This window comes from Trachinotus anak, unplaced genomic scaffold (assembly GCF_046630095.1).
Source record: "Trachinotus anak isolate AG129_WGS33_773 ecotype Australia unplaced genomic scaffold, CSIRO_AGI_Tana_v1 ptg000003l, whole genome shotgun sequence".
Taxonomy (NCBI): domain Eukaryota; kingdom Metazoa; phylum Chordata; class Actinopteri; order Carangiformes; family Carangidae; genus Trachinotus; species Trachinotus anak.
The window spans coordinates 9699665-9713742 of NW_027273854.1; the positions used below are offsets into that span (position 1 = coordinate 9699665).

The 14078-nt window shown below is 42.2% G+C and overlaps 1 protein-coding gene across 7 annotated transcripts in view; it reads right to left on the minus strand.

The window, feature by feature from the left end:
* The window catches only part of arhgap44a (Rho GTPase activating protein 44a), a 28280-nt gene extending 20307 nt beyond the window's left edge, over positions 1-7973 (minus strand). For 5 of the 7 annotated variants that reach the window (XR_011687340.1, XM_071473163.1, XM_071473156.1 and 2 more), the window contains exon 1: positions 7628-7972. Coding sequence is in view for 6 of the 7 variants with exons in the window: in XM_071473163.1 (XP_071329264.1) it covers positions 7628-7680 (53 nt within the window). In the remaining variant the exon portion in view is untranslated. Of the gene's footprint in view, positions 1-7627 lie in introns of all 7 variants that reach the window. The other 2 variants (XM_071473186.1, XM_071473194.1) reach the window with 2 other exon arrangements.
* Between the last annotated feature and the right edge of the window lie 6105 nt (positions 7974-14078).

A 14078-nucleotide genomic window follows, 5' to 3' on the forward strand; every position in this document is an offset into this window, starting at 1 on the left:
AAATAATGAAACAATCTTGCTTGTTTCTGTACTACATCAGTGACACGAACCACAAATCGGTGCAATGTAAACACGGACGACCACAGAGAATTGAGGATGATGATTTAGTTGAGACAATATTTAAACAGAGAGATCAACTGCAAGACTTTGAATAACTCCATCTACACCTCTGGTGGCAACATTAACCAAGTGCTGATAAGAAGAGGGGCCTGAATCTGTTGAGGACATCTGGGCTTGCGTATTTACAGCTGGCCGAAGAGAGATGCAATTTTGCTGTGCATGTTTTCCCAGGGGTCTTAGACGTTCCAAGTCATTGTAATTCCATAAAGTTGGGAGTGAAATGTGTACCAAATACCCGGCTGACCATTTCAGCTGCACATTCCACACAAATGTGTCTTATATAATAAATATTTCTATCTTGAGATACATTAATGTTGGACGGCTGCATGTTCAGCCCCCCAGCACTGTGCATGGTTTATGAAAGCATGAATAATCCATGTCGATGTAATCAAAATGTGCAGAAAATAACAGCCGCACTTTTTGAACGTATTTGGTAGCTAGCTAGCTGTCGGCTGTAAAGCTTTCAGTCTACAGGTTCATCTGAGATCTGTCTGAAGTGAAAAAAAAAGAACAGTGGTCATGCTCTGGTTTGCTCTCACTGCTAGCCTGTCTAACAAAAGTGCTTCCTCCGAGGCCTGGAAGAGCTGTGCTAAATGCTAGGCCCTGTGCTGCTATAGGGGAGGGTACTGGAGCAGAATGGTGGCCCTGGGCCTCAGCAGGGCACCGCATGGCCTGGAGCGCTGGCATGAGATCCACAGTAAAGCACACACACACGCACACACATACACACATGCATACACAGACACAGCCACAAAAACACACAAAAAACACACACAGCAGTGTTCATGCTAGAGATGCTCTGAATATTTCTCCATTGAATGTTTCTTTTTTTTTTTTCTCCTTTGCAAACGCATCCAGAGGCCCACTCGGTATCCTCCCAAATGACAAGACGGGGGGCTAATGGGATACAAGGTTACTAAAACAGAAAAACCCACTTACTGTAGTTGTCCAGCAAACTAGGTCACAGTTCTGTTAAGTATGCAAGAATAACTGTGAGAGGAGCGTACTCACAGACACGTACACGCGCACAAAACACACATGTCCAGAGAGGGAGTGAACGAGAGAGGGCCTGCAGCATTCAGCAGCGTTTCACTGGAAACACAAGCAGTGAGTTATCTCTAATAACTTTATTTATGGTGAATAATCTCCACAAGAGTCACTCTGCTCTGTCTGTGACTTAACTGTGTTTTTACACTAACCATCTGCCGAGCACACACACACACTGAAATGATGTGAAATGTCCAGCGCTGAGCATCAAGTAGACTAAGAACTTAAATTGAGGCGATGAGTATCAATACTGCGCTCTATTTCCATCCAGGCCATGCATGAAAACACAGTCACAAGCCATCATTCTCTGTTAGTTCTACAATCTTTCTCTCCGCCATTTTCATGTGGGTTGGCAAAGCCAAACGAATGTGATGAAACAGCTAATACCAAATGAGCGTTTCCAGGCAACCAAAGCAAAATGAAAGATTTTACATCTACTCTATGGAACAGGCCGATGGAGAAACATCTTTTATAATTAAAGAGCAAACAAGGTTTTGCATGAAAAATGTGAAACTCTAGTAAAGGTGATGAGAGGTAAACAAAACAGCAAATTGTTATTAGTGACTTAGTGCTTCCTGTTTTGAGCCTATTGGCATTCCTGAATGGAAGGAAGTGGGCATGTTGATAGGGAGTAACCTGTCTCCTTAGCAGAACTTAGTTATTTCTAACAACAATGCCACTCTACTCTAGCTACCCTCATTTATAGCTATTTATTACTCACAATTATACAGCAGAAAACTGTATGTGTAGTAGCTAGGCCTTGGGCTGTACAACACAAAATATTCTGAGTACTTCTAAGCAGTGTGCTGAGGGCTATGTGAGAAAATTAGTATTTTCTTTCTGATTGTTTTTACACAACACTGCTATTAACTAGATTCAATGTTTCTCTTCATGAAGAACAAAGATATGGCCACCACAGGAGTATTACCGTTATCAGCTCAAATGGTTTATTGCAAAAACAATTCAATCTAGTAGTCATGAGTTTAACTTTTGAATTAGAGGAGTGTGATGTTATGTTACTTCAAGACTAATATTTATAGAGTTATTTATCAAAAGCAAGTATCTTTAAGTATCAAACCCTCTGTAGGCCGTATCTTGTCTCCGAATGTCCCACAGCTTAGATCACATCTGATTCATGCGCTCCATTTCAGATGGGCCCTGGGGTCACTTCCCATTGGAGATGAGATTCTGAGCAACAGACTAGGTCAACCCCGACACCCATGGTACATCGTGGCCGTGATCGAACCCTCTTCAATGTGCACCAGGTTGATAAGGACAGAAAGGAAAATCAAAGGAGAGTCTGAGTCTGTTTACTCCAGCAATCCCTAAAGCTGTTTGTGTGCCATGATGTCTTTTACATACTGTATGTGCTTTTATAATACACTAGAGTTTTTAGTGGACCACCAGTGCAGTGGCTCTTTAAGAGGTTAGTCTTTTGAGGGAACCAGCGACATGGAAAGGGAGAAACAGTGCTTCTGTCTGATATTACATCATCTCTCTTTTGATGGCCAAAAAGGTCCCTTGACAAAGGCTCTTTATCACTAACTCTACCCTGTAGTATGCTGTCTCTGAGAGGCACTGATGGGGTTATGGGAGGATTATCAACACAGATCTCTGCTACTAGCACTGAAAGGCACTATACAATTACATCAGTAGCTTTTGCTTTAAAAAAAAAATCACAATCTATACCACAAGTAATGGCTCATTTCTGATTGCTGGTGACTACAACTCTTGTCATCAAATAATATGCTGAGTGGGTACTTTTGAGTCAAGATTTAACAAAGTGATCAGCCAGAAACTATACAAAAGAGCAGTGAATTAAATGCCCTACGAAGGCAACTCGCTTTGAGATCTTCACAGTTTTGTCCTCATCTGCCAAGCCGGCGAATCAAGGCATTGAGGTGGAGGAGGAGGTGGAGGAGAGAGAGAAGAGGAGGAGATGCTGCATTGGCATGCAACAGGATTGCCTCCTACATCTCATGTTACCTGTCAGCTAGAATATGGTCTTTTAGAGTCCCGTGCACATTGTTGACAAATGGTGTACATGTGCTAATGCTGCACAGAATGTGAAAACAGGCAAGGGCAGTTTTTTAAATTCTTTATGCTAACAGGAATTTGTTTACAAGATGAATATGTTCGTGCATAATTTTTCCTTCTCTGGCCTTTTTGCCAGTATCAAAGAAAAGTAGGACAACAAGTACTAAAAGTGATGCATTAATATGCAAACTTCTCAATTAAGTAAATACAAACATGTGTCCTTCCTACTCCCCCAATGTCCCACTTGTTAAAATTGTCTCTACAGAAACTCTGTGGTCTTTTCTTGCTGAAAATCTATAAGAGGGCAGCATGCAAGCTGCTCGGTAATGCATTCCCCTACTGCGTCACACTGTCAGGAGGAAGAGAAAGAGAAACAGAGAAAGAGTGAGATAATGCGGGAAAGAGAAAGCATCTACAACTTATCTGCCAGCCCACAAATGGCTGCCATTTTCTGATAATTGCATTTTAGAGTGGCGGGCTAAATCCTACCCCAAAGGCATGAGCAGGGAGAATGCTATGACCATGCACTAGTGGTATTCGTTAACATCATACAGGTGAATGAAGTAGAGTGTTAAGATGGGCAGAGGGAGAGAGAGGCTATTTGCAAGGAGGTTAGGGCTAAAGACAGTAGTGATCTTTGAAAGAATAAAATGGAAAACTTTAAGTTTTTTTCCAAATTTCTTTCATGTGTTAAATTGACTTATTGTATAGCATGACATTTTCTCGCACACTTGTATCATGGAATCTTTTACCAGGCTGTCCTAGACCTAGATAGGGTTGTGAGTTGGGAATAGAAAAATAGGTCAAGAGAAATAGAGGGTGGGAGCTGGCTGAACCAAAGTAATCTTTTCCTGGCTTGCTCAGTGTGTATGAGGGCATAAAAAAAATCAAAATGAAGTAATTTAACACAAATACTCAAGTGAAATTCACTCGCCTTGCAAATGAATTTTAACATCACAGAAAAGCTTTGAAAAACTCAATGTCGGTGGATCTGCCAAAAATGACGGCTTTAAGTGAACAAGAACATAACAAAATGAAAGCAAACACACAGTCAGGCACAATGTCTCCCACCTCAGAGCCGAGACACTCACACACTGTCCCTCCCACTGTACCACAAGACCTTTCTTTAAGCCACAGAGTATGCATGGCTGCACATCCTCCAGTATGAAGTCTTGCTGCACAGAGGTGATTGGTCAAGCTGGCGATCACATGACATGGATCTCACCCAGGCAGCAGCAGCAGCAGCAGCAGCAGCAGCAGCCCTGGAGAGCCAGAGCATGCTGACACAGCACACCTGATAGCCATCCCCCCTCCGCTGAAAGAGGACCTTCAATCTCCATCACATATAAGGCACACATGAGACGTGCAGCACTGTCAGTGCAGAAATACTCAGTGTTTCAGACATGATAACACATGACAGACACAGAGATTAGATAGTATATTAAAAGTCTGCCATTACAGCAGCTTACTCATTATCTCTAAATGAACAAACACACTCCTGCTCATACGCACAACCACCCACACGAACGTTCTTGTTACCAAAGTCATAAAATTTCCAACATGGCCGTCTACTTCTTCGGAGTACTACTTCTAGAGAGCGACTGAGCATCGGTCAGTGCTATTAACATCTCCACAGAGATCCCTGAGGTTCAGGAAGGTCAAACCAACAAAGCAACCCCGTTCCACTCTGAAGACTGGCGAAGCTCGAGTCAGCAGAATAGTAAATCTGAAGCCTCAGTGAGTACAAGATGGAGCATAACTGTGATCAGTGAGAATTATTCCTTAAAACACTTTTTCCTCATATGCTAATTTATTCCCAACATTGCAGGGTAACATTTATACAGCTACGAGGAGCCTTTGTAATTCATCTCATATGGAAAATACGTGGAAATACAATGTAAAGACGGTTTGAGTTTAAACCCAAAGCATCTCCATGGCACGCAAAAAGAGTCCAAAAGAGTCCAAAGTGCTCAGGAAGTTCAAAAAAGAAATGTGTCGAAGGTGCTCTTTGGGGTCGGGGACTCAAAATCAGTAGGCTAAAAAGGAAATCCAAGGCACTCTTCTTTTTCAACGATATAAAAAGCCTTTATTCCAATGGCTATTTCATAATTGAAGGTTTAAAAACATGTACTCTACATGTAAAAATGAGCTGAGAAGCAACCCACGCGTAGCGGCACGGACGGCCTTCTTCGGGGTGTGCTACTCAAACAACAAGACTACACGTTATTGAAATAGCCATTGGAATAAAGGCTTTTTACATCTCCATGTCAGTCAGCATCGCACAGTTATACACCGCCTCCACAGGATGTGTTTAGCAACCATTAAAATCGGGATACCATGCATAGCCTGATATATATATACACACTTGTGCATTTCTCCTGCTATCATGGGACGTTATCACCCTTCATAGGGTGCAAAGATAAGGGAGAGCTGTCTACTAGCAACATACACGAGCCATGCCTCAGTACAACACCTCTTGTGACTCCTTCAAATGATCAATGGGGGAGAAGGTGAAAACAAGACGTCAATAAAGAACAGCATGCTGACCTTTAGGAAGCACAGACGTCCTCCATACTATGATTTTTTTTTTTAGCAACATGAAAACAATTCTGATCAAGTGTTAGCTTCACTCACAATAAAAAGTGATTGAGAAAGCTTCATGTGGTCCTTCTCCATTGTCATTTAACTCGCCTATAGCTGGCCAGTGTTGCAAGAGATGGTACAGCTTTGGCCTTTCCTTTCTTTCCATCTATCCCAGGATTACACAGCCAATGGTTGACACTGCTCAAGGTCACTACAGGGTCACATCTGTAACTTCATGCTCTGATCCAAAGCCTAAATCAAATCTTTCACAGAGGATCCCCTTGCTATGAACTAATGGGAGCTGTATAGTTGAAATATTTCTGATTATGCTTTGATTTGAGGGTTTTGAGAATGGCAGTCCTGGCTGCGAACAGTGGGTAGTATTAGTAGGGGGCCTGGGACTGTTCAGGGAGGATAGTGTTGCTCATGATGGCTCTGTGGTACCACCTCGGCAGGTTGCTGCTGCAACTCTTAGACAGACAGCCGCAGAAAACAGCAGTATACTAGAAGAATATTATGCTCACAACAGCACAGGCATGCACCACACTTGGGGAGTGCATTCAAATAAGACAGTGCACACTTAGAAGGAGGAGCTGCTCTGCTCATATTAAGGCCCACAACCTGTTTGCCTACACACATACCCAGTATCACACCCACACACACTCTAATGAGTCACACAGAAATGATTATAAAAAGACTGGAGCTAGAAAAAGCAGCCTGAACCAAGGGGTAACTGACAATGATAGCACAAACAGAGTCTGCAAGGTGTACCCCCACCCCCACCCTCGCCCTCTCTCTTTCTCTTCTGAGTGGATGCCACTCACACAGCTTGTAATAATAATGACCCACACCTCCTGGACCTAATCCCCCAGTGCTGAGCAGAGAACACCTTCTGGCCCAGCTCTGCTGGACAAGCTGCTCGGCCTCCCTGTGAGGTGAATGAAGAGGGTGGGGGGGAAGTGATAATACCCATAGGACCTGAGTAAAAGGTCACAAAGCATCTATTCCTGAAGGTGGGAAGGGATTGCAGAACCACCCATATGCAGGGCAAGTCCAGGACATAGAAAACTGAGGAGAGGAGTGGAAGACGCTTCCACATAAAGCTCGTATTTAGTCAGTTTATTGGATTTTAGGGATGGTAGAGGCATGATAGAGGCATTTATCTCAAAAGTATAAAACATCTGATAACATTATTAAAACAAAAAAACGTGTTAGATAAATGCCAGATGCGGAATACGACCTTCACGAAATCACGGACTTGACAACCCACGCCTATGAGGTGCTTCCCCCCTCACAGCTGAGATTACTGCGTAATGAAAACATTGCGCCTTTTTCCATTTTCCCTCACGTCTCAGCCCACACCGCATCCGTCTGCATCACGCTCACCTTATTGACAGGTTTGGTGACAGGAGGCAAATGTAGTCACAACATCACTTCGCTATAGCGTTTTCTTTCATACTCCCGGGGTGATACCTTGCTTTAAAGAGGGGGTGGTCTCTGTGTGATGGTCGGTGAATCTGCGATTGTCTACATTTAATGCATTTCCGTGGGCAGGTTGTACTGGGGCAATGCGCCTACACGCTGCCTATGCGGTAGCTTCTTCCAATGGACATTACGCATAGAAGCACTAAAGGCGTTTGGAACACGGGTTATTCTTTTGTTCCCCTGGATATGTCCGACTGCACTGACCATTGTCTGCTCCATGTATTTAATCCTAATAACATATGATAGAAATCATATATGCATGAATATGATTCACATCCAATTGGGGCCAAACAGGGGGTTTCTCTTCCCCTTGACATGGCCCGGCGAGAATAGTGCACGCAAAGGGTTCGCTTACCTTCCCACCGTTTGGTTGGCGAGCTGTCGCATCCGATTGAATTGCTTCTTCATCTTGTATTTTCTGCGTTAACACCTACAGGAGGAAATATTCCGCATTATTTCTCTCAATATAACGCTCCGTGCTCCACAGCGGCGCAAAACAAAATCCAGGCTGTCATGTTTTCCTTCCCTCATTGCAAGCTGCCAGCGCCGAAAACTTATTCCACGATTACAGTAAGTTGTTTTTGTTTTTTTTTTAATTTTCAGATGATATTTTTTTATATCTACATTCGCCCCATTGCCTGCGCAGGGATGCTACACCAATTCACCGCTGGCACTCACAGGCAGAGAGCGACAGCAGTGACAAGTAGCGGCTGCGCAGCAATGCAGTGTGGGAAATGTAGTATATCGAGGCCGATCATAGAAGAGTCAAGAATCCAATCTTGCCGGCTCCCAGAGGACAATTAGACCTAATCAGACAGTTAGATGTTATAATACGTGTTAATGTTTGCTGTGCATTGTGAAATTTTATTTGTCTAGATTTTAGCAGGTGGCTACAGTCAGAGATTGAGGAAAAGTGTGTGAGGAAATACAAATAGCCAATAGAAATAGGGTGTCGGTGTAATTAAAATAATTAGTTTAAACTTTTATTCCCTTAAAAAAAAAATTGAGTATCAGTTTTCTTTTTACATGTTTTCAGTTCCTTCACCAATTCACTTCCGTATAAAAAGATGAAAGCATGACATGTACACAGTGGTGTCCACGAAAACCTTTGCTGCTGTGAGTCAGCCTGGCGAACATCCCCATCTAGTGTCTTTTCTGTTTCAATGCAACTGAAGATAAGCGGTAACGTTTTACCTAATTCTTAATTTCAAAAAACAAGTTAATAAAAAAAAAAAAAAAAGTTACTGTTGCTGTGGGCATACCTGATTGATTGTTAATATCATATTAACATATCAATCATATCAAGAATAATAAATAAGGATTTGAAATCCAGGCTATAATCATTTTTTCACTGGTGCATATATTGCTGAAAATATGCAGTATGCATAGGCACTGAATTTTTATTTATTTTTTGGTGGGGAAGGGCGGCCAAAGTGATGGTACTAATAGGTCTGACAGTGCTGTGATATATTTTTGGATTTGCTGTTGCTTTTAAAAGAACTGTCCAGAAGGGAGCAGTCTTGTCTTATAAAACACTCCAGTCATCTTCAGCCGTTAGCCCGTGAAGAATCTGCTTCAGCATCATGACTTGGTTGTTTGTTTCGGGATATCTGTTTTCATGTAATACGTTTAAGCACCAATGACATGCCACATAACATGTTATGACTGCGTATGTCCTGGTGCATCATCTGCTGAGTTCATCAAAGGATGTTCAACAACTGTGAAATTATGGGGCACATTCATATCACATGGCAAATGCTGCTATAATTACTATACTGCATATTTTCCAGGCACTTTAAGGGAATAATCATTGCTCTGTTTTCTTTAATGAGTTAAAAGTCACACATTAAATGTCTCATTTGAAAGTCACAAGACTTAGGCAGCTATTGAAGGCTTTGTGTTGAGCCAATATGCTCCTGTCTGCGCTGTGAACAGGACAGAGGCTCAGTCAGGAGTGACGCCCTCTGTCTTAGTGTCATAAGGCCTTAATAGGCCAACAGGTGGGCTGCACACCACTGCCATAGGGTTCAGAGGCCTCAGGGAGTAAATGATACAGAGAAATGGCTGTTCTCTGCCCTCATTAATCTCCCAAGTTGGAAACTGAGAGGGGCGGGGGATCCTTCAGCCTTGATCTCAACCTTTTGACCTTGTCAGATCATTTGTTTTCATTAGTCCCCACTCAGACGAACTGGCCAGTCCCAGTCGAGAGACCCATCCTGCCCCCTCAAAGCAGGGAGCATTTCTGAAAGAATCTCCAGGGGTTCTCTCGACTCTAAACCCAACCCCCAAGTAGTACTGCTGTAGTGTGTCTCTGGGCACTTCTAAATCAGCATGGATGATTCTTCACATCCGCTGGCCTGTCTCAGAAACTCTCACTGGTAACCCCTGCACCATGAAAGGTATGGCCTTGTGTAGAGAAACAGGAAGGACGGACATTACTATCACTACAAGGGAATTGTAAGGTGCCTTTCAACCCTCAAATATCATTAAAGAACCTTCAGGTTTATAATCTGTTTACAGCATATGTCTCATGAGGGCACGACAAGAAAAAAATCTGAACAACAATACTTCATCTGGCTTCCTGCTGTTCCTGTCAGTGCGTGGGATGACTGACTGCTCTTCCTCTCACTTTAATGCTGCTCTGCAGGGCAGCTGGGGACTAATTGGTTCCCGGTTCGCCTAATGAAGCCTTCTTTCGGGTCGTAACCTCTCCTCCTGATGACCCATTGCTGCTACTGATATGTGGGCTGCACTTTGACAGTGACCTGGTCAGACAGATGCCCTGTGGTTCCTTCACTGAGGCATGGTATTGCGGTCACTCCTGTAGAGCAACAATTACAAGTCCTGTGCATGCAGTTATTAGATGGGTTAGGTCCTGCTGGAAAACATACATTGGTGCTGACTTTGCTCAAAACAAACAAGGGTAGGGCGTTAGGAAGGATCTAATGGCATGTTACGAGCTCAGGTTAAAAGCTGCCCAGTCAACAGGGTGAAGATTGGTGGGGTTGCCATGTAAATCATGCTGGGGTTTTATCTTCAGACACATAGCATCGTGTTACCAAGATCAATCAGTCTGGGTGTGAGGGGTGGGTTGCTACAAGCCTTTGGTCTGTCATTAAAGAAAAAGTGTGACATGTTCATCAAGGAGGTGTGACCAAGGCAACAGGTATGCACTGTGAGTCCAACACCAGGCCCCCTTTTGATACAGAGAGATAGACTCACTTGCCAATTCCACACCCAATAAGTTCATGATCCTAATGATCACTGACATTAGGTTTTGAGTCAAACAATGTGAGAGGTATGCTTTTCTTTCGTGTCTCTGGAAGACTGAGTGTACAGAGACAAAGCTAACTATAGGCATTAATGTCAGCCTTCCAGGTATAGGCCAGACTTTGTGTTGTGTCTGGGTCATAATGAGCCCCAGCAAGCCTAACGCCAGGCCTAATGAAAACGCTGTGACATCTGAGGGGGAGAGATATTACAGGTCTAAAACTACGGGGGCTGTTTCAACATGCATCAAATGACAGAAAATGATGGTTATCGCAAACACCTTTCAGACGCTAACTGCAGGTCTGCTGGTGAGTAGGCCTGGAGTTTAGTGACACAAGCTGAGCGTTAAACAATGACGCTTTGGGCGTTGGACACTCAGCATCCAAGAATAAACAAACAAGAAATGACAATAAAACCACTTTTTTCCCTCTCCGAATGAGGAAATGAAGGAGGCTTCAGCAGTTTAACAGGACACCTAATGGATTCTATTTAAACAGCAAGGTGTTGAGTGGATGGTTATTTCATATCAGCTATTAAGGTGTTATCTTTCTCAGCACACCTTTCATCACCTAGATCTCCTTGGATGCAAACATGTTGCAAAAGACGATAATTGCAACTGAGACCTCACCGTGTAGAAAGAGGGAACATTTAGACCATTAAAGGGCATGTAGAGCAAGCTATGTTACAGTTAATATATTAATGAAAAAATATGATACATTTATTTACAGATTCATCAAATATTAGTTAGCAAATCTATTGCAGTGAACTATGGTTTGAAGGCTGGAACATGCTGCCACTTCACCACCAGGCAAACACAGATAAGAAAAAAAAAATCACATTGGTGTGAGTATTGTTATAAACTGTGCAGATAAAGCCAATCACTCAACCACTGTAAAACAGGTTCATCTATGGTCAAGTCAACTTTACTTTTATTGCTTTGAAATACATTGCAGCTGTGACAGAAAAGTAGACTACTTCACGAAATAAGAAGGAAGCAGAACATAGGAAATTACAGGAAATTAGCAAGGCAGCGCAGCGCAGAAATAGTATGACAGACGGTAAAAAGCAGCTCTATAAGAAGTTGTAAAATATTCCAACTAATTTGACAGATGTGATCATCTGTAAGAAGATGATTCTTATATGAAGCATTGACATGGTCTAACACAGTATACCCATGGACACTGAAGCAGTTTTAACTTTCAGTTTGTATTCTCACTAAACTCCTCATTATGTGAGTTAAATGTCAGTTCTAACTGCTCAATATTACACAATAATCCTTCATTATGTTTTATCAGCCGTTAGCACATAAACACTAAGTAGTTCACAAGAGTGACAGGTATTTGCCTGCAGCTAACTCACTGACGCATTAAGTCTTATAATAATTCTATGTTCCTGGCATGCTACCCTCTGCCACCTTTTTTTCAATACCAATTCAATAACTGTTTGTTAGGGTGTGGTGAGCACCAGCTGCAGTGTATTTGTGTTCACGGACAGCGCATGTATACACATGCAAGCTCACATGTGATAAAAAGAGGGTTTTGCTTGAAAAGAGAGGCTGAATGTAGAGCAGATGTCTGTGAGGAAAACACAGCTTTTTTTTCTGTTTGGGGGATCAATATGTGGAACCCCTTCCCCGCAGAACTTGAAATGGATCTTTTTAAACTCAAGTTGATGCACTTTTTAAGTGGAATCAGTGATGTTGTCATGAATGATCTGGTGCTGGTCATTGAGTTTGATGGAAATTTTATTGTATCATTGTCTTTATTAATGTATGTGTTGTTTTGTGTGTTTTGTGCAGTAAATGCTGTGGCAATGATTCATGGTATAAACATGTCCCTATAAAAATAAACATTGAATAGTAAATAAAATGTATCTCTCTAGGCGTTGGAACATAATGTGTTACTGTATAGATTTTACTGTAAGACTGAGATGAGAAATGCAATGCAAATATGAAATATTTATGACTCACTAATCTGTGTTTCAACATTAGAAAATCAATCAGTCTCAGTAAATTTTAGTGTTTTCCTATAGAGGTTAATGATATTTGATAACAGTGTTACTGTATGTGTCGGAGCATAGCTGTTAACTCCACATCATGATATTGTTGCAGGTGGAGGTGGAACATCTGTTATAAAGAAATGTATCACAGCATATCATTCACACATTCACACACACACATCCACACATACACATCCACATACATGTTTGATATGAGACCAACACTTGTGGAAACCAAGGCCTTGAGGTAGCCTTGGCATTTCATGGATCTGAAAGACAGATTAAGCTCAGATGGTCCAGGATTTATGATGTGAGGCAAGCAACCTGAGGGACAAGCCAACTCCTCCCTGGGCCGGCAGCCACTAGTGATAGAGAGATTTATAGGCAGGATATTACAGCTGATTGCTCATAGACCATGGGAAAAGGAAAATGTGTATGGAGCTCACAAATACAGCATCTTCGCAGCCGGCTTGAAAGCTGAATCAGAGAGCTGGATCCCACAGCACTTGTTCTACCCTAAAGCTTTGGAGACTCAGGTCAATCATGGCTCTGCCAAACTGAACACTGAAAGGTCTGTAAATCAAACGTTCAGAGAGCTCTGAGTCCCTGAGTTAAGGCCCTTATAATGTATATTTGGCAAAACTGCTCAAAATTTTGATCATGACTTCAGGAAAGTATGTATAACAAAAGTGGTTTAGCTATGTGGTTTATGGTATTTATCCACCCTTAGTGCTACAGTATGTACAGTAAATCTGGAAAAGGTTGAATTTTCAATGGACTGTCAAAATCCTTATGAAATATGCATACACTACACAGGTTTCCAGTGCGGCATTGTGTTTATCCAATGCTAATGAGCATGGTTAGCCCTGCAGAGAGAGCACATAATTGTCAACACACTGTTTGTATTGGCTTCATACAAGTTCTTTATGCTTTGTTAAAGTGCGATCAGCACATTATCATTAAAATGAGTGTTCTTTGTGGACAAAGTCCAGTAAAGTTAAGTTTGACTTCTTAGCATTCGTGTTCAAAGGGTTGAACTTAATGTAATAGTCACCCTCTTGGCCTGTTGACACTGGTGTTGAGGAATGTAGGAAGCATCAACGTCAGTGTAGAAGCTTCGATGACTGACCGACCTTACTTCCCTCAACCCTGAGCTGAACTCCATTAAGAGCTGCCTGCAGTCTGTAATTTTACCAACAGTCTCCTATCATGTTTGTCTTGTCTCTTCCTTGAGGACGGGGTTGATGTGGGGTGGGGGTGGGGTTGGGGGGGTTGACTACTTGCCAACAGAACAGATTTACTTCATTTCAGCTGGCTCTCCACAGAAAACACAGTGAACTAACACAGTATGACAACTGCGTGACTGACTGAAAATACAACTGGAAGACTGAAAAATGGCCTGGTACATTTCTAATGAGTGCACTTCAGAGGCAAACAGCATATGTGTTTGAGTTATTTCTGATTTATTTAAGTGGTTTGCCTGGGAATGCCTTGAGTTAGTTACTTTTCAATCAGAGCTGTGATTGCATGCTTAATAA